The following is a 21,553-nucleotide window of genomic DNA, read 5'->3' on the forward strand; positions in this document are numbered from 1 at the left end:
CACGAACACTGCTTTATTGTTGGCTTTCATATATTCCTCGGTGCTTCTCTGCATCAGCCTCTACTGCATTCTCTACCACATTCTGTAGCTCAGAATACTGGTTTTCCAGGGTGCTCCACAACAGGCTGCATGCAGGAGAAGAGCATGGTGTGCAGGGGGTGATAATCTATTTGTCAGCATAGATGACTGCAGTATAGATCCCAGAGGCTCAATAAGATCTGTAGAGTGAAACAAAATAGGAAACAAAAACACAGTCATAAGTAATAGAATGCAGTAGCTTTTATGTTCATAGTTCATAGATTAGTACTAGGCTAACTGCCTTTGGGGGCCATTTTAAGCCTAGCCACTTACCCCATGTGAGAATCAAACCCTGCACCTTATGCCTATAATGTAAACATTTTTCATTATGCCAACCTCCCACCCTAATGTTACATTATTAAATACATGGGTTATATAACTAGGTTTATAAAGGCCACAGTGGTCATTGGCCTAGTATACACCCATGAGCGGGCGAGCGTGTGTGTGTGTGTGTGTGTGTGTGTGTGTGTGTGTGTGTCACATGTGTGGGTATGCGTGCAGGCGCTCACACACATTTGTGTGTGCACTCTTGCACATCTGTGATATCAGTATTATTTCTGAATAATGTAGTGATAGTAAATTATGATCCACTATATTAAGCTAGCTAATACCATAATATATGCATATTCAGTAAGCTATGTTACGTCATAGCAGTACCTGATATCCATATTTTAAATACTGCATTGCATTACTTGGTATAATAGTAATTGTATTATTAGAAGCGTAAGTAAGGTGGGGCAAAGGGGACAGCCACCCCTAGCACAAGCTGTCATGGAGCACATTTAGCAGGGGAAGATGCTGCTGATGCAGGACTACTGTACCTGCAATCTTTATGAAGCCCCAAGGACATTTTGGCTTTATAAATGAATGCCAATATGGAATTTGCAGTCCTGTCTGAATTGAAAGTATTTAGTTTGTGGTGATTAACTGTTTGTTAGTTTTGTATAGCCACAATCAAAAACGAAGAGCCAGTGATTAGCTTTTGTTATATTTAATGAAACACACGTCCAAAAAGACACAGACTGTACTCCAATAAAAAACGATGAAATTTACCAATATTCTCTGCCATGTTATTAAAACACAAAGGCAAGCATCCAGTCTGGTGGACCCCAGCCATAAACAAACTCTACAACAAAAGGAGGAAGCTACTACAAGATAGAGCAAAATCCTTAAAAGGTAAGACACCCTTGATCACTATAAGTAAAAAACTAAGAGCTCTCATAAAATCATCCAAAGCAAATTTCGAGAGAAAAATAGCTAAAGACTCAAAAGACAATCATAAGGCCTTCTTTAGCTATGTTAGAAACCTGGGAGGAAACTCCCAGATATGCTCAGAGCTAGTTCAAAATGATGTGAAGATTACTGATCCTACAGACATTGCCAACATACTGGCTGACAGGTTCAGTGCAAACTTCTCCCTCCCCCAAAAGGAGAGATATCTATACCAAACGATTGCAGCCCCCAAACATCTCCAGCGCCCAAGTGAGAACTGCTCTCTCCAAAGCAAAAACACAGCATCCATGGGACCTGATGGTGTCCCCGGCTGTGTGCTCCATGAACTCAATGAGGAATTAAACCCACAGCTAGGACAGCTGTTTAATCAAAGTCTTACCTCTGGATCCCAGGAGTGGCGCACTGCAACTGTGGTACCACTTCACAAATGCGGTGCCTCCACCGACCCTGGAAATTACCGCCCATTAGCTTGACAAGCCTTATCTGCAAAGCCATGGAGAGGATCATAATGGACCTCATAAATAAAGACATAGGGAATTTGCAGACTTTGGATCCAACCCAGTTTGGCTTTGTCAAAGGCAGATCATGCCTTTTAAACTTGGTTGACTTTTTCAAACAGTCACCAAAGCCATTGATGAGGAAAGGCAGTCCATACAGCCTACCTCGATCTGGCTAAGGCCTTCGATACAATACCCCATTCGGGTATCATTGAAAAACTCATCAGCTTAAATGTCAACCCATACATCACAAGATGGGTTGCAAACTGGCTGAGTGACAGAACCCACAGGGTCAGAGCTGCTGGCGCCATGTCAGACTCAAAGCCTGTCACAAGTGGTGTCCCACAGGGCTCAGTCCTGGGCCCACTCTTGTTTGGCATCTACTTTCCGAAGTACAAGCAAACACAGGAGGGTTATGGCTGACAAAGTTTGCAGATGACTGCAAACTGGGCATAGTAGAAAACACATCTGACACAGATATCCTTCAGAAGGGTCTCACAGAAACGGATAACTGGTGCCAGAGCCACGGCCTAAAGTTAAATGCCAAAAAATGCATAGTCATACCCTTCGGGAAAAACAAGGTTACCCCTAGCTACCAAATAGGTGGCAATCCACTGAGCACAGAAGAGGTTATCAGGGACCTGGGGACCCAGGTTGATAGTAGTCTGTCATTCGACACCCATGTAGCTAAAGTAGTTAGGAAGACCTTCTACATTGCCCACCTTATCATGAAGGGATTCTCATCTAGATCAAGGGAGGTCATAGTCTCCCTTTACTCATCACTCATCAGACCAATGACTGAGTACAATGCCCCATTCGGAATGTATCTGACCCGACACTTGCAGCAGCTGGAGAGGCCACAAAAGTTCCTCACCAAAAGGATAAAGGGTCTCAAAAATCTGTCCTATGCTGCCCGACTGAAAGAACTCCAGCTCTATTCAGTCTCAGAGGTGACCTTTGCCTAACATACAAGGCCATGTCAAACCCAGATTTGATGAATATGCTTCACCTCAAAAATGTAGAGCCATCAGAGCCGCAAGGGCGGGAGACTTAAACCTTGACACGGCTATTAATAGGCCGTGCTGGAGGGATAGATTCATCACCCAAAGACTCCCTATGCTGTGGAACAAAATCCCGGTACATGTGAGGCAGAGCACCTCGCTGGCCTTGTTCAAGAGAAATTTTGACCAATGGATGGGAGATCGCAGATATACCCCAGGGATTACCTCAGTGTCACTGCTCGACAGAGGCACAGCAAAATAATGGGTATAGTTCCCCATACTAAAGGGGTGGCGTAAGCCACAAAACGATGGGCTAGGCTTGTAAATGCCCTCTGGCAGATAGCCTAGTATGAACCTATGAACCTATGAACCTATGAAGTAGTGTAACATTAAGAATAAAAAAGACACCTTATAGCAGCACACAATAAATAATCCTCTCTAGCGCCTTGGCTTTACAGCCTTTACAGATTATACTTCTGTTCAACATTCTTTACCTTATATACTAAATTTAACAAACAATTATTCAATTAACAATTGATTTATTAATAAAAGCATTTCTAGTGGCATTCCCTATTTAACCCTATTGGGACTAAAGTATTAAACATTAAAATCATAACAGACTCCATTCTCCACAATTTTCTCTTTATATTTAAACCATGAATTGGCTTAACTTGTCTTAAAATTGTTGTTTCTAAACTTGTTGTCTCACCATTGTGGAACTTCTTAAAATGTGATGCTACTGGGCTTTCCTCCCTAGTTTTTCTAATATCTCTTAAATGCTCCTTTAATCTATCCCCAAACGTTCTTTTACTCTCCCTTATGTACACTTTACCACAAGAACATCTAAGTTTGTACACTGTTCCTGTACTATCACAGGAATATACACCCTTAGTAACAACATTTTTTTCCATTGATTTTATCAAAACCTTGTACAATGTACTTACAGCAACAGGACCTTCCACAAGGGAAGGTGCCCTGCATTGATACCTCTAAAACTATATTCATTGTAGGGAAATAGAACCTTCCATGGACTATAAAATCTTTTATGCTCCTTCCTTTGGTATTTGAAAACATAGGGAACTCATTTTCTTTTATATTAAGATGTTTACTTCTTTCCAAAATGTCCCAATGGTATTTCACCAATTGAATGCATTTTTCAGAAAAACTGTGTATTTTGTTACAAAAAATTAATTTTTGTATTTCACAATTTTTCACCAACCTATTTGGATTCTTCCAAACCTTTTTGCCCATTTTTACTTTTTCTTTACTTTCTTCCATAACTTTACATCATAACGCCTGTCTATAAACACTTTTACTGCTTTACTTATTTCCCTATCACTGTCCTACTTTTCAGTGCACAACCTCTTAATTTTTAAAAACTCTCCATTGGGAATATATTTGATCGTATGGGGGAGGGGTGACAACTATCACCATGTAAAATATGACTACTTTCCTCAAACTTTCTATGTATAGCCGTTTGAATTTTATTCATGGTACTTTTTAATGTGATATCCAAGAAGTGGACTTTCATTCCTTTTTGAATTCCATAAAAGTTAATATTATAATGATTACTTTGTATTCCTCGAATAAAAGTCTCCACATCAACCCACCCCCTTCACATATAAAAATCAAATCATCAATGAATCTATAATATTGTCAAATGTACTTTTTTTAAAAAAAGTTTTATTATCAAACATCCCCATAAAGAGGTTAGCATACACAGGGGCAAAGCCAGCCCCCATAGCAGTTCCCTTTAATTGCTTATATAGCTCTCCATTAAATTCAAAAATGACTCAAGCAGAAACTAACCAAGTCTGAAACATAATGAGTGCTAGGGGTATCCTTTAGAAAGCAGAGCAAAGCTTCCAGGCCATGAACATGTTCTATACTGGTGTACAGACTGACTACATCCATAACCAAGAAGAACATGTTATATTTCCACTCCATTTTCTTTATTTTATCTAGAAAATCAAATTAATCTTTTATAAAAGAAGATAGTTTCTCTACCTCTGCCCTCAAATAAGTATGTAAAAATGGGGCTAAATTGTGCGTAAAGTAGCTTGATGCTGATACTATAGGGTGTCCAGGTGGGTCCACCATAGTTTTATGTATTTTTGGAAAACAAAAATAGTAAGCCATTGTATTCTCCTTGACTGCAAATCCTTTATACACATCTTCATAAGACAAATACTTTAATCTTAATCCTTTCATTAACAACTCTTTATATATGGCTACTTCTTCTAAATAACTGCCCATCCCTATTAATGCATAAACATCTCTGTCACTTAAATGTATGTAACACATTTTTAAATATTGAATGTAAGTCAGTATTACTAACTTGCCCCCTTTGTCAGATGGCTTAAAAATAAGTTCTCTATTTTGACTCATTTTTTGCAAACTTAACCATTCTGATTTGCTCAAGTTGTGTTTAAAATTCCATTTACACCTTTTTACTTTCTACAGTCTTCTTCAACAGTGAATTGTAATGCATTAGAAAACTGCTAGATACTATCAACCCTACAAATAGGCATGGAATCACTTTTATATGTTACATTTTCTGTATACAATTTACAATTTGCATCCATTTCAAAGTCAGAAACACATGACTGGAAACTTTTATCACTTAAATCATATTTGTTTTCTATACTATTTTCATTACAAAAGTTGTCATTTTGGGCAAAAAACACTCTCAAATTCAGTTTTCTAATAAATTTAAATATTTCACATTTTAACTCATGAACCCTTGGAAAAGCAGTGAGTATAAATTTTGAATCCTTATTTAGTACTGCTAAATCTATTGCAGATAAAACATAATTTGACAAATTAACCACATAGTTCTCTTGGCAGTATATATTAATACTAGTGCCACTTGCTTCTTTTAATTGTTCGAGAATTGGGGTAATATTCCACGTAGCTATCATGTCGATAGTTGTAATTTCTGGACCTTTTCTTATTATTCCTCCCTGGCTCAAGAAAAGTTTCAGTTAGATAATCTGGATTTCTCACCTCTGGTAACCCTGGAAAATGATTTTCTTCCTCACTGTCCCCTGTAACAAATGAGGAATCACTCCCCACCGTGGAGACATAACCATTGGTGTTTCTTCTTCCTTCTTCTTGTTGAGACCTCATACAATGATGTTGCTTGCACTGATTGGTTGAGATTACGAATGCCTGGTTACGTTCATAATCTCTAATGTCTCTATGCAATTTATGCTTTTTTTCTCAATAAGTTCCTTCTCATACCTGGTCAACTTTTCATTCACTCCAGCTAAACAACTTTCCAACATTACATTACTTGATTTTTCTACTATTTTCTGACATATTTCAATAGTTTCCATCATCAGCCTTCACTTCTTCACATTATCTCTTTCTTTTAGGATGCTCACCCACTCTAAACTACATTTTTGGGCAGCAGCAACCCATCGGGTATGAAATCCTTTGTCTTCCTCATCCTCTAAATTGAACAGAGAAGATGGGCTTTTTGCAACTCAGAGACCCCGAGGTGTAATGTGATGTTCAATGTATCTCTGCAAGCTTAGGGAATTAAAGAAGACCAATGTCTCCTTATATAACAACTTCTCCACCTTGTCAAGAAGCTGTTGCAATTCTGGGGAAGCCATTACCTCTCTATTCTTCCCCACAGTTGCAAAAGGATTATTAACATGTTGACTTCTACTTTCACCCCAAGCTTTAAAAGAAAGCAGCGGCAACTCATTCTGTCATTGTACATTAATTGCATTGGATTCCTGGGTTTATTTTTGACCCAGTAATGTTCCTTCCAATGCAGAAACTAAAAAATTGTCAAGAGACATTTGAGATGCCTCTTGCGAGGTCTCTCTAAAAATTTTCAGCAGAGACTTAAAGGTATCACTGGCCATTATACTCATTCAACCACCAGTTCACCAAGAAACACAGATGTATAACCACAATCAAAAATGAAGAGCCGGTGATTAGCTTTTGTTATATTTAATGAAAAACATGTCCAAAAAGACACAGTCTGTACTCCAATAAAAAACGATGAAATTCACCAATATTCTCTGCCATGTTATTAAAACACAAGTAGTGTAACATTAAGAATAAAAAAGACACCTTATAGCAGCACACAATAAACAATCCTCTCTCGCACCTCAGCTTTGCAGCCTTTACAGAGTATACATCTGTTCACCATTCTTTACCTTATATACTAAATTTAACAAACAATTATTCAATTAAATATAATTAATCCCACCCTTTATTAAAGAAAGCATTTCCAGAGGCATTCCCTATTTAACCCTATTGGGACAAAAGTATTAAACTTTAAAATCATAACAGACTCCATTCTCCACAATTTTCTCTTTATATTTAAAACATGAATTGGCTTAACTTGTCTTAAAATTGTTGTTTCTAAACTTGTTGTCTCACCATTGTGGAACTTCTTAAAATGTGATGCTACTGGGCTTTCCTCCCTAGTTTTTCTAATATCTCTTAAATGCTCCTTTGATCTATACCCAAAAGTTCTTTTACTCTCCCCTATGTACACTTTACCACAAGGACATCTACGTTTGTACACTGTTCCTGTACTATCACAGGAATATACAGCCTTACTAACAATTTTATTTCCATTGCTTTTTATCAAAACTTTGCATAATGTACTTACAGCAACAGCACCTTCCACAAGGGAAGGTGCCCTGCATTGATACCTCTAAAACTATATTCATTGTAGGGAAATGGAACCTTCCATGGACTATAAAATCTTTTATGCTCCTTCCTTTTGTATATGAAAACACAGGGGACCCATTTTCTTTTATATTAAGATGTTTACTTTTTTCCAAAATGTCCCAGTGGTATTTCACCAACTGAATACATTTTTCAGAAAAAAATGTGTATTTCATTACAAAAATTAATTTTTGTATTTCACAATTTTTCACCAACCTATTTGGATTCTTCCAAACCTTTTTGCCCATTTTTACTTTTTCTTTACTTTCTTCCACTAACTTTACATCATAACCCAATGTTTGGTAATTTTATTCCAGAGCACAGAGCACAGAAGGGAATTTTCTTGTCAGCTTTGAAGAGTTTTTTTTTTTTTGCTCCTCAACTTTGAGTTGAAGGGGAATCACCAGGTTTGGGTGCCAGATATCCTAGCTACAGTTCTGTGTAATATACTTAGCATACTAAAGTGGTAAGTTTCTACATCATATTAGGTTCAGTGCCACCTACTTCCTTGCTGATTTGCTGCATTATCCCACACCTCTGGGAATCAGACATTTCATCTGCAAGCATTTTAACGTATTTCCTGACTCATTCAGACTCATTTTTGAACCCCTTTGTAAGAGATTCATTACGTCTGATAACCAAGGTACATGGTCATGACAGAAGGCTATCCAGCAACACTCCCAGTATACACAGCAGGTAAGATGACCTGATGCTATGGACTAATTTCCGCAGGTTAATATAGATTCCAACATGGGCTCCCACTGGAAATGAATTTTGCACATGTGGAAGCATCTCAACATGCCTACAGGATGTGTTCAGGAAAATTATATGAAAAAAAATGAATAACTAGCCATCCTTTTCTTAATGTGTTTTATGGGCTGATATTAATTTTTAAAATGCACTTTCCAGGAGTGAGTGTAATGCATTTTATTCTGTATTATACTATACTATACTATGTGATTCCCACAACTTAAATTTGCCTAATATGCGACTCTGAAAAAGCCATTTAATCAGACAGAGTTCCTGGGCAGAGTCTGAAAAAGGCCCATATAGAACAGGGATCTACTCTAGTTAACAAATAAAAAGAAGCACACACTGCATCTAATATGCATCTTATTGCAGTTTGCATCAAAGATGTTTTTGGCAAAGGGAGAAGTATGTGACACTTGCATGCATGTAGGTTCGAACATTTTTCTTAAAATTTAAAATCTAAACAGTTCCAAGCTTAAATAATTAAATATGTTTAAAATCATTTAATTTCTGCAAATACTTTTTTTTGTTAACAGGTATAATATTTTCCAGGGGAGAATCCTGGAAGCAGATGAGAAGATTTGCATTATCCACACTCAGAGATTTTGGAATGGGCAAAAAGACAATTGAACATCGAATACTGGAAGAAACTGCTGCTCTGATAAAGGTGTTTGAGTCTTTTAAAGGTACGCCATTCAGCTAAGGATCAAAAACATACTTTGCATGTAATGTTACATTAGAGTGTGACCAAAAACAGGTAGAACACAAACTCATGAGGAAAATGTGTTAATATTTGCAATGTATGCCAGAATACAAGAAGGTCTTACTGCAGGCCAGTTTCAAAGAGTAGTCTGACTAAATCCCCATACAAAAACAGTGATAAAATAACACTTTTGCATGCAGATAGAACAGTGCATAGATGCAGTATTTTTGTGAAGCACATCAATAATGGCACAGTAGCAAGAAAGTACAACTGATCATATTTTTTTTAATGAATTTTTTTTCTACCTGGCGGTTCTGACCATCTACCAGCCAAGACACCTCTCCAATTGCTCTGTCCATCTGAAAGTCCAGCTTAGCTCCCAGATCAGGGCCTCTCCCTGGAGGGTAAGATGGTACCTAATAGTCCCCAGACCAAGAAACTACACAGATTGAAAATGGCATATTGTCATCATCAGCAAGTTTGGGGTTTTCCTCTCACTAACAGCCATTTCCCTTAGACAAACTGGATGAGCAAAACACCCACAATACTGACGCTTGCTTAGGTACATCTATCAACTCTCGGCTATAGCAGGTAGATGCATTGCTTACTGGGTGCTTGTCTGTTATACTATCATCCTGAGGTATTCAGTAATAGCACTAGACTCATGATTACAAAGTTTTGATAGTCTTTAAACAAAATGGCAGCACAGTCAGAACATGACTACTATCATAGCTTCTTTTTAAATGACTATATGCACAAACAAGGCTTGTTTTGAACATGTTTCAATGAATCATGTTTAGTCACCTGAAAAATATTGCAGAAACTGGATGCCCCCCCCCCCCCCCCGGTACCATTATAGAGTTCATTTCACTGATATGATGTTTTGCAAGTCAGTGAAAAGGGTTTGACTTTTTGCACTTGGCAGCTTTGAAGTTTGATAATATCGGATATAATCACACACATACACACACACACACACACACACACACACACACACACACACACACACACACACACACACAAACTGTAGAGCAGTTTTGCCTATGGTTAATTGCACCTGAATGGTCTCTGATGCTTCGTGAGTTGCCACCAGCCTGGAGGTGTGGGTATCTGAGAGACACTGGGCCTGGAGGTGCATATATCATAGAAAAGCTCACCAGCTTAAATGTAAACCCATATGTCACAAGATAGGTTGCAAACTGGCTCAAGGACAGAACCCACAGGGTCAGAGTTGCTGGTGCCATGTCAGACTGCGGTTTCCCACAGAGCTCAGTCCTGGGCCCCCTCTTGTTCGGCATCTACTTTTCAGAAGTGCAGGCAAACATAGGAGGGTTGTGGCTGACAAAGTTTGCAGATGACTGCAAACATAGTTGAAAATCCATCAGACACAGATATCCTTCAGAGAGGTCTCATAGAAACGGATAACTGGTGCCAGAGCCATGGCCTTAAGCTAGCCAAAAATGTATAGTCATACCCTTTGGTAAAAACAAGGTAACTCCAAGTTACCACATAGGTGGCAATCCATTAAGCACAGAAGAGGTTATCAGGGACCTGGGGACCCAAGTTGACAGTAACCTTTCTTTTGACACTCACATTGCCAAAGTGGTTAGGAGGACCTTCTACATTGCCCACCTGATTATGAAGGGATTCACATCCAGATCAAGGGAGGTCATTGTTCCCTGTACTCTTCACTTATCAGACCAATGATTGAGTACAATGCCCCATGAATGTATCTTACCCGACACCTGCAGCAATTGGAAAGACCCCAAAAGTTCCTCAACAAAAGGATAAAGGGGCTCAAAAATATGCCATATGCTGCCCGACTGAAGAAACTCCAGCTCCTCAGAGGTGACCTGTGCCTGACATACAAGGCCATGTCCAACCTGGAATTAATGGACATGCTCCACCTCAAAAAATCCAAATTCACCAGAGCCACAAGAGCAAGAGACTTAAACCTCAACATGGATATAAATAGGACGTGCTGGAGGGACAGATTCATCACCCAGAGACTCCCTATGCTGTGGAACAGAATCCCGGTCCATGTGAGACAGAGCACCTCACTGGCTCTGTTCAAGAGGAATCTTGACCAGTGGATGGGAGATCGGGGATCATCTCTGTATCACTGCTGGACAGAGCAAACTAATGGGTATAGTATTCTTCAACCTAAGGGGTGGTGAAAGCCACACAACTCTGGCTAGGCTTATAAATGCCCTAGGGCAGATAGCCTAGTATGAACCTATGAACCTATCTATCTATATATATATATATATATATATATATATATATATATATATATATGTATATATATATATATATATATATATATGTATATAATATATATATATATATATATATATATATATATATATATATATATGTATGTGTGTGTGTGTGTGTGTGTGTGTGCACATTTCAGGAAAAGATTTCAAATGTGCACATATTTAACTAGTACTTTTTAAACAGCTTTTGAGGTAGATATGTAATACTTAAATAAATAAAAAGTCAGTCACTTACACCTAGAATCATAGTTGACCCCCACCCCATTCTGGCAAATGAACTTTATGGCCATAATTGATGACTCACTCTAATACATAACCTGTGGAAGTACAGGGGTTGCAGAGTCTTTTCTAATGTCTCCATCTCCAGGTGCACCAGTCTGGGCAGCATTTCACACAGGTTATTTTAGACTTTATGGCTCTCTGTAGAGTTTTATGACTTATCTCAAATTTGTAACTTCCTCATTTATCTAACTCCCTATGGCTATACATGTAATGGAATTGATATACTTCAGTTAACTAAGAGCCTTAAAAGCCTTGGCTTAAACACCTGGCAATGGCACTTTGATGTGTGTCTTTCCAAATGATACTCCTCAGGAATGGTTGGATATGTTTCTGCCTCCAAGTTACGTCTTACAATGGCACCTGTTTTCTTTTGTACCATGTACAAGTTGTTTTCCATCTCCTCTTCACCTCCAGCATTTGGTGGAAGGACACAAAGTTTGGGTGCAACATAGCTTGTCATCAAACATTTAAGCATTGACTGCTTATGGGATATTGTTCACTATTCCTTTAAAATTTGGAAGGCACAGTCTTTTATCTCAGTTTTGATTCCTACATAAGAATAGTAGTACGGATTTGTCTACCAAGCATTTGCTGTAAGAGATTTAGCATTCATACACCACTTGGAGCAGCACAATAAGACTTAAGAGCTCTGTGAATATCAGGCAGAAGGAGAAACTTTTTTGCAGTCTACAGTGCTGTTTCAGCAGCTCTTTTGGACTGTGGAAGGAGATGACTTGACATAGCATGTATAAAATCATAGTTGTCCACAGATTGTTAAAGTTCTATAGATATGAAGTGTGCACAGTTATCTGTGACAAATTCAAATGGCATACCATAGCTGGTAAATACCGCCTTGAACCCAGCAATAATTTGAGGCTAGTGCTGCTGGGACTTGTAGAATTTCTATGATGTCATCATAATCATCATCAACCCCCTTTTTCACATTTTCTACATGAGGTCAGATGTCGGGTCAACTGTCACCATCTTTCTCAATTCAGTGCCACTCTCCTACCTTCTCGGACAGTCATGTCTGACTGTCGCAGGTCTTCTCTCACACAATTCATCCAGCTTTTTGCTGGATGTCCACCATTTCCTCCCACATACTTGAAGCTGTTCACCTGTTCCACTATTTTCTGCTGTATTTCATTTTCCATCTTCTTCTGATTTCCCTCCATATGCTGCCATTACAATTGTTTTATTTGTACTCAGTTTCATCCTGTGTGTGTTCACTTCTGTATTCCATTCCCTTATCATTTGTTGAAGTTCATGTTCAGAGTCTGCATGCAATGCCACATTGTCTGCATACAGCAGCTTGACTGACCTGTCCGCTCCAACCTGTTTGCTAATGTTGTCCATTACTAGCATGAACAGCAGTTGGCTCAAAGCTGAAGCCTGATGCACACCCACTCTCACTAGAAACCCCTCTGTGAGTCAGAACACTGTTCATACAAGTGTCATTGGGTCCTTATACATAACCTGTGCTAATTTTACCAGTGTTTCTGGGACTTTGAACCATTGCAGGACTGCCCAAATCAGCTTCCTTGAGACCTTGTCATATACTTTCTCCATCTTTCGGAATGGCAAGCTGGACTCTTTCCTCATCTCTAGCTTCTTCTCAGCTATCTGTCTCACTGCAAACATCAGATCGGTAGTGCTGCATCCTGATCTGAATATGAACTGCTCATCACCCATCTTACTTTCTTCTACTTTGCGTATTCATTTATCAATCACCCTCTCCAGAACTTATGAAGGATGTTTCATGACTATCTTCTTTTTCTTTCAACATTTCCCTTGTAACCTGATTGAGTTTCTTTGTGGCATCTATTGAGTCACTTTTCAGAAGCTGGTATAGTGCCCCTGATGCCTTGTTCTTTGATTTTGCAACTGCACTCTTACCCAAACAGTATTCCTTCTTGACCTTGGTCCAATTTTTTCCATCTCTCACTTTTTTGCTGCATTCCTTCTTTTGATGACTTCTTGGATTTGTGCATTTCACCACTACCTTTCCTGATGTACTTTATTTCCATACCTTGCTCAGACACTTATCTATTCTATAGTCTTCACACATGCTGTTTTGAGGCACTGCCATTCTTCTTCATCTCCACCTATTTCCTCTTCTTTCTGATGTGGTAGAGCCCTGATTAGTTACTTGAAATTTTGTAAGGCAAAAACACAGACCATGGTCTGAGGAAGCACTTTTGGGGTGAAAGCGCTTACCTACGTTTTGTCTCTCTCATGAATAAAAGATCTATTCCGTGGATTTGGATGCCTCGTTTTATGGATTATTGAATGAGTTTACAGAATTGCAGCTTTGTTTCGCTCCAGCACCTGTGTTTTTGCCTTATTTATCTTATTGGTTTGTGTGTGGTGCACGGAGCATTCACTCCTTGGGCAACTACATTTTTTACACTTGAAATTTTGTGTTTTCTCTCCAGTCAGCTCCCAGGTCTTCAGCCTAGTCTCTGCTGACTGTAGAGCTTTCTCGGATCACTGTTTGCAGCTGATTGTGGCAGCAAGTTGTTTCTTCTGTGGGTTGATTCTTTCACTGGGGTTGACTTTGCAATCGCCAGTTATATCCCTTTCCATAGTAGGAGGAAGTCTTCCTGAGTTGCATGTTGGCCACTCTTGTATGTAAACTTGTGACTGTCTGTCTTGGTTACCCATGTCCTATACACAATTAAGCCATTTGCCAGACAGAAGATTAGAACGGCCTTTCCTTTTTTTATTCCTGTTCCTCCACCCATGTGGACCCAAGCAGTCCTAATATCCTGTTCAGTCTGTCCCAGGATGTACATTCAGGTTTCCTATTATCAACACCAACTTGTATTGTCCTGCTTTACCTAATAGGTCCCTCACTTGCACGTTTTTCCTTGTTATCACAGCCCTGCTGTGTGACATAGGCTGAGATTATGAATAGCGAGCTATCCTTACAGTAAAGTCTGATTGCCATGAGTCTTTCACTAATTTTGATGACATCCCTTATTGTCTCCTGCAGCCTATACCTTACCACAATTCACACAACATTTCTAGTCTGTCCTCTTCCTGACTAGGAGACTCCGGATCCCAAACCAAGTGACATTGCTGCACTGCCCTTCCATCTTGTCTCCTGAATACAGAGGATGTCCAGCCTAGTCCTTGCCATTATGTCATCCACTACCAAGCTTCATTGTGTCAGTAAACCTATATTGAGTATAGCAATCCTTAGTTTATGTTTAGCAGGTTGATTGGTTTTATGCTCAGCTTTCACTCTACAGAGCTATCCCAGGTAACATAAACTGGGCAACTGGACACCGGCCAGTAGATTAACTCAGTGTTGTTGGGTTTTATCATAAGCAAAAACACATAGAGACACACAAGACTCCTCTTACTGTTAGCATGTGCAGGTCAGAGTGGGCCAGGACCTCAACCCTCTAATCACTGTCAAATACTGATGACCATTTTTGGTGACATTAGTCAACATGACCAAATCACCTACTGAACTGCTCATCACTCATCTTCCTAATGTGACCAAACCACCTAATGACAATTTTTACATCATTGAGTAGCTAGCCCTGAGACCATTAAGACTCTGATCCATTATTCCTGTCTTAAAGCTACTGCACACCACAGTAACTGCCTAAAAGGATTGGTCTATATAACTCTTCCCCCAAAAAGCACCATGTAGAGTTTGTGCAGCTATCTCGTGTGAATTTAGAAGGAATTCTACAGAGACAACACACAAACTCCATATTGGAATTGACTGGACATCAATCTTGAACCTTGTACCTTGTATAACTACTATGCCAACTCTGCTACCCTTAAATATATTGCAAGAGTAAAAATCCACTTCTACAAGTTTGCTCATTCCATTGACCACAAATAGATTTTCAGCTATTTCCTGACAAAGACCTTGCAGAATTAGAGTTGGTAGCAATAATACTCTTTTTCTTGGGTGGTTTATATATTTTACAAAACTGGCATATGGACACAAGTTTTGCAATGTCGATTTTGATACGAGGTCACAATACAGACATTTTGGCTGTTTCACAGCAGTTAATCAGGCCCTGATGCCCTTCTTATATTTAAGTATTATGGCACATTGTTAAGAAGGTACAACAATTCTGTCTTGGTACAGTAGCAAAGCATTGTGTTTATACAATTGTGCTCTGACAGTATATACGTGACATGACTGGCTGGATGGGTAGTGATTGGTTCTCATCTCTCTCTCTCTCTCTCTCTCTCTCTTCCCATGCATTGCATGCTGGGAAAAAGAGAGTGAGCCAAGAAACAGCAATAGTATACTTTTGTTTTTTTTGGAGGCCTGAGTGGAGTTCATTTAACCGGAGGACTGAGGAGTCTCGGAGGACACAGGCAGCAGAGCAGTACACCTTGACCTGACTGGTGTAGAAGAAAGAAGAGGCCAGCACTTCAAACAGAAGGAGGAAAGGAACTGAAATAGCAAGTTAGTGAAGGGGGATGTAACATGTAACTTGTAGAATAAGATTTTTTTTTGGGGGGGGGCTTTATTAGTTCTTCATTGTTAAAGTATTTGGTAAATAGCAGGTTAGTGAGGTTGAAGGGGGATACATAAAAAACTAACTTGTAGAATAAGATTTTTTTTATATTGTTGGCTTTATTAATTCTTAGTTGAACTTGGTAAATGGCAGGTTAGTGAAGATGGAGGGGGGATGCAAAAAATCTGTAGAATAAGCTTTTTTTGTTGGCTTTTTTTAATTGTTAGTTGTACTTGGTAAATAGCAGGTTAGTGAAGGTGAAGGGGATACAAAAAAGTTGTAGAATAAGATTATTTTATTGTTGGCTTTGTTGCAATAATATAATTCCTAGTTTTACTTGGTGGCTTGCTTACATTATTATAGAAATTAATAGATTAAAACTGTCTGGAGTCTTAAGATGGCAAAGCAAAGTTCTAAATTAGTGATTTTCAGACTCTCTCTCTGTGTTCTTGCATGTGCGTGCCTGTGTGTGCATGTGCGCAGGTGTGCATGCACACTCGCGCATGTGTGTGTGTGTGTGTGTGTGTGTGTGTGTGTGTGTGTGTGTGTGTGTGTGTGTGTGTGTGTGTGTGTGTGTGTGTGTGTGTGTGTGTGTGTGTGTGTGTGTGTGTGTGTGTGTCTGTGTGCATGTGTGCGTGTATGTGTGTGTGTGTGTGTGTGTGTGTGTGTGTGTGTGTGTGTGTGTGTGTGTGTGTGTGTGTGTGTGTGAATATTAGTTTTCGCGCTGTGTAGCTATTTTATATTTTTGCATTATATTTTTGGTCCATTTCTCATAAAATTGTGGTTTTCTGGAAATTAGTGGCAAATCATTAAAGATTGAAGTTAGATAATAATGACAGACATTTGAGTTTAAAATTTCTTACCCTTCAGGAAATTCATACTAATGGAAAATCTACTATTCTATTATCTTTCTATGTTTATAAGAGCAATATTTAAAAAGTGTCTTTATTTTGGGACCTCTGTCCCACTACTATGTATGGTCTGTCCAGATTTCTTGCTCTGAGGTTGACAGGTATGACAAATGTGTCAGGGTCATCTAATTGTGACATACTTGTACCCCACTCTCTCGTGTAGTGACTCTGGCTGTGTCCAAGCAAGGCAAGGAGCAGTTATGCAGTGTAAGTGTGCAGAGTATCTCCCCATCCAAGGTAGACACAAGTAGTACAGTGGCTTTTGACCTGTCCTTGATTTTGCAGAATGTTCTGGTTTTCTGTCATATTTTTGTACTGTTGATTTATGATTAGTTTTATTCAGAAAATGCATGTTGTTACAGTGCCTGTTGCTCTGTGTTTAAGTAGCAATGTTTTAATGACCATCAGGTAAGCTTGTCTGAGATTGTAAGATGCATGTAAGCTTTAATAAGCATACTGTTAAAGAATTATCAGTATTGAAAGCATTTTTGTTGCTGCCATGCAGAGAATATTTACGTAACTAAATAACGCATATGCCTTAGGTATTGAAATGCATATGACAGTATTTGTTATAAAGGACAGGATTACAGTATTTTCAGAAGCTCAATACATTTGTTGAAGACTTGCAGTGATCTTTGCAGGCTTTACCATAAGCTAAACCAAATGCCAATCTAGCATGTGCAGTCCATAACCTGTGCAGTAATTCTTTAAGCAATTTATTTTGACCTTGTTTCTTGTTTACTGTTCATTTTTTTTACTTTGATCATGTTTTCCCCATGAAACAAGTAAATAGTTGTCAGGCTGCAGGCTTTTCTTTTGGATAAGAAACATTTTTACAAGTGAGGGTATCACAGAGATTGCTACTTTCAGCATGTTACTTGGTACTTTTATAAGGCTGAATATAAGTTATAATTAGAACTGCAGTGCAAGGAGAAGTGGTTTGAGTTAAATGCTGCTTGTTTTTTTATACTTGATTTTGACTGGCATTCCAGTAATGTATTTAAAAAGTAATTTATTTTTTCATGCTTCACAAATGTTTTGCTTCCAGATATTAAGCTGTCATGTAGCCAATGCATTGAAATATTTTTTTTCTTCTACACTTCATTTTGTCTTGACTTGACTTTCATAATGACGGTTTGGCACCCAGGGCAGCGTATTTAATTAAAGTCCCAGTTTTTGTGGTTTTGAGCACAGCTCTGCCCCTTTCTAGTTGGCCACACCCCTTCCCATTGGCCCCCACCCATTCAGCTGTCTCCTGCAGCCCCCTTTGATTTGATGTCACCAGCTGCCACTGCATACATCCCTTACATAATTAATGATCATTTATAGTTCATTGCCATGTTTAGTAGCTTGTTTTAGTCTTTTAAACATGCTGCTAACTACTGGTTTAATGGTTTGATTCATTGTCTCTGATGTCATGTCATGAGCTCCTTTACTAGGACCAAATGCTGGCACATCATATCCTTTCAAAAAATTAAGCATTTCAAGTTGAAATGTTTCTAATGTTCAAGTTATACAGAATGGGACCCTTTCAAAATGAAAGCTTCCAATAAGAATAATGAAATTTGACGTTGTCTCTCTAAGGATATTTGCCAAAACATAACTGAAGCATCTAATGTGGAGAAATCTCTGGCACCAAACAAATTAGGTATAGTATCCTCAATATTTCCCTCATGGCTGCATCATTTTTTTTTAATTGACACATATTGTCACATTGTTTTTTTTTTTTATAATCTTTATAGTTGGTACACAGAATTCAGTAGATTCAGTTACTCTTTGAAAAACACTAAGTATCTGGAGGCATATACCCCGGGATTCATGAAGCTCGGCGCAAGGATGGTGTTAGCCTTGCGCTGACCGTGTGACATAGAGATGGTGCAGCAGCACCACATGCATATTAATGAAGGTGCACTGCCGCAATGGCCACGTGCATAGGAAATGTGCGCGAGTGCAGGGGGTGTGTCCAAGCGCTGCACGGAGGCGTGAACATGTTGGCTGCATACGCGCAACCTAAAATGCTGACTAGTACAGCCTGCCTCTAATAGTAATCACACCTGTCAGTGTCCATGGATACTGAAATGTATGCAAAGCATACAAGACAGTTTTGCAAACACCAAAATAAAAAGTAAACACAAAGGCACGTAGCTGAATATTGAGTCCCCATCCCTCGAACAAATGACATTTAAAACCCTGTGCCCGTATTCCATTGTAGTGTCGATAGTTATACCAAGTGGAAGCGAAATGCATCATGTTAGCGCGCTGCCAATTGCTAAGCCTAGCCCAATGGTTAGGGTTACCACCTGTCCCACATTGTGTGGGACAGTCCCCCTCTAGGCAGTTGTGTCCATACCAAAACCATTATAAATGTCAAATGCCCTGCAATTGTAGGACATAATTATGTCCCAAATTTTATGTAATAGTCCCATACAATACTTATTTCCATATGTAAAATACCTAAATGTTACAAGAAACAGAATAAGCAAGTAAACGAAATAGAATAAGCAACTAAACTGCTACAACAATAAGCTTACATTTAGGCATAAAACTAAAGTACTATCCTTTGTACTGACCGTGGGTATGTGTTGGCCTGTAAAATCTGATGTGTGTCCTGAAAATGTCCCATCTTGGTAATATGAAAAGGTGGTAACCCTACCAATGGTCAGAGCATTCACACAAAATCTGCCCATTTGTGGTCCAAGTCGTCCTTGTCAGGATGGCCCAAAGATGAACGGGTATTACCCGGGTCTACCTAGCATGTCATGAAAGATAAGTATTTGCGTGTACCTATTTGCATGAAGTACAGCATGCGGAAGATCAAAAATGCTAGGGTAGTCCTCACAACCATACTGGTACCAGAGATATGTAGTGTACGCAATGATTTACGTTGACTGTGCCATGGACCATCAACCAGAGAAGGGATGGATGGTGTGTGTGGAATATGGGGGTGGGGGGTGATGGGTAATGTAATAATTTGCCAAGGGGAGACTGGGTTGGATGCACAATAGGTGAACTGCAGGTGTACGAGGGAGCAGTGGGTGAATCAGAAAAAAAAACAAAGAACAAACATTCACATCTGCAATACAACCTGACAGGCCATATTGTAGAACACAATCCGACAAACATATGATCATTAAAATGTGCGATACATATGTACAGAAATGTTACCGGCACATACCCACATAATGGTCTGGCCTGAACTGAGCCATCCAACCCCAACACACCTGGATACATAATTGAATACCCATCATCCCCTCCACAGCACACCATCCCCCCTTCCTGAACGTCCACCAAAACCACCATACTAGGGCTGCTAGCTTGGCACAGCCATATCTGCACATAGTGACACCTACTCATATCTAGTAGGCAGTCTCACCCTAGGCAGTCTCAGGATTGCAAACTATGTATCCCTTGCATGTATACCCTACCTCATTTTTGTAAAGCCAAAAGAATCAAGGTCATCGGCCCCCACAATTTTTGGACATCCCTCATGGGATAAGTATCTGTTCTAAACATTAGACTTGGTGTCACGACATGATGTCCAGTTCTGTAGACATTTGGACACAAGTTGTATGAGCAGTAGTTGTCCACAAGACTGCTCAGACTTCAGCTGATTCTGCAGAACCTACGACCCAGGATTAAACATCTGACCGTGATGCACGTCTCCCCACATGCATTATCGGGAATATATACTTTACACATTCGCATAGTGGCAGTCGGATATAGGGTGATTAAGATGCTTTAAACCAGACCTAAGTAGGGTTACCACCTGTCCCACTTTGTGAGGGACAGGCCCTTTTTGGGCAGTTGTGTCCTGACCAAAAATAATACAATGACAAATGTCCTGTGATTGTAGGAAATAATTATGTACCATATTTAATGTAACAGTTGCATAAAATAGTTATTTCTGTATGTAAAATACTTAAATGTTACAAGAAACAGAATAAGCAACTAAACTGCTACAAGAATAAGCTTTCATTTAGGCAAATAAGTAAAGTTCTAACCTTTGTACTGACCGTGGGTATGTGTTGGCCTGGAAAATCTGATGTGTGTCCCGAAAATGCCCCACTTTGGCCATTTGAAAAGATGGCAACCCTACACGTAAGCGGGTATGCAAGCATGTATGCACAGCGGTAAGTGGCGGTGATTCAACGGTATGAGAAATGTAAATAAGTATGTAGGTGTATATGCATGTGTATGTACAGACCGATATATATATATATATATATATTTAGATATGAAGAATGAACATGGTCACAATATAGCAGTCATAATGAATGTGAAGGGAAACAACAGCGGAACCCCCCATAATATTTAGTGCTGTTATATATCAGGATGACCAGAGATGAGCACACCTCTGCATCCCCAACCACAGGTAGGACTCTAAAAGTGGAAATAACGATGTCCCCGTGCTAAGTCTGACTTTCAGCTAGGTACAGGGCAGTCCTGTTCCCCAGTCGGACAAGCCTAAACCCGGATGACCACATGAACACCCTGACAATCAAATACACGTATGTGCCAGGACTATAGGCTTTGGAGGTCTGAATATACTTTGAGTGAGTCAACATGCAGCAAGGGTCCAGAGCAGTAGAAAATGGTGCATGTGTATTACTGCAGTTTTCCCAACAGGAAAA

At 39.3% G+C, this 21,553-nt stretch overlaps 1 protein-coding gene across 1 annotated transcript in view; it reads left to right on the forward strand.

The window, feature by feature from the left end:
* LOC122816776 (cytochrome P450 2K6-like) overlaps window positions 1–21,553 on the forward strand; it is a 668,826-nt gene that overhangs the window by 400,193 nt on the left and 247,080 nt on the right. The window contains exon 3 of the mRNA XM_044089794.1: window positions 8,791–8,940. Coding sequence (XP_043945729.1) covers window positions 8,791–8,940 — 150 coding nt within the window. The remainder of the gene's footprint in view (window positions 1–8,790; window positions 8,941–21,553) is intronic.

Source organism: Protopterus annectens, chromosome 12.part0 (genome assembly GCF_019279795.1).
Source record: "Protopterus annectens isolate FY-2018-M chromosome 12.part0, PAN1.0, whole genome shotgun sequence".
Lineage (NCBI taxonomy): Eukaryota > Metazoa > Chordata > Ceratodontiformes > Protopteridae > Protopterus > Protopterus annectens.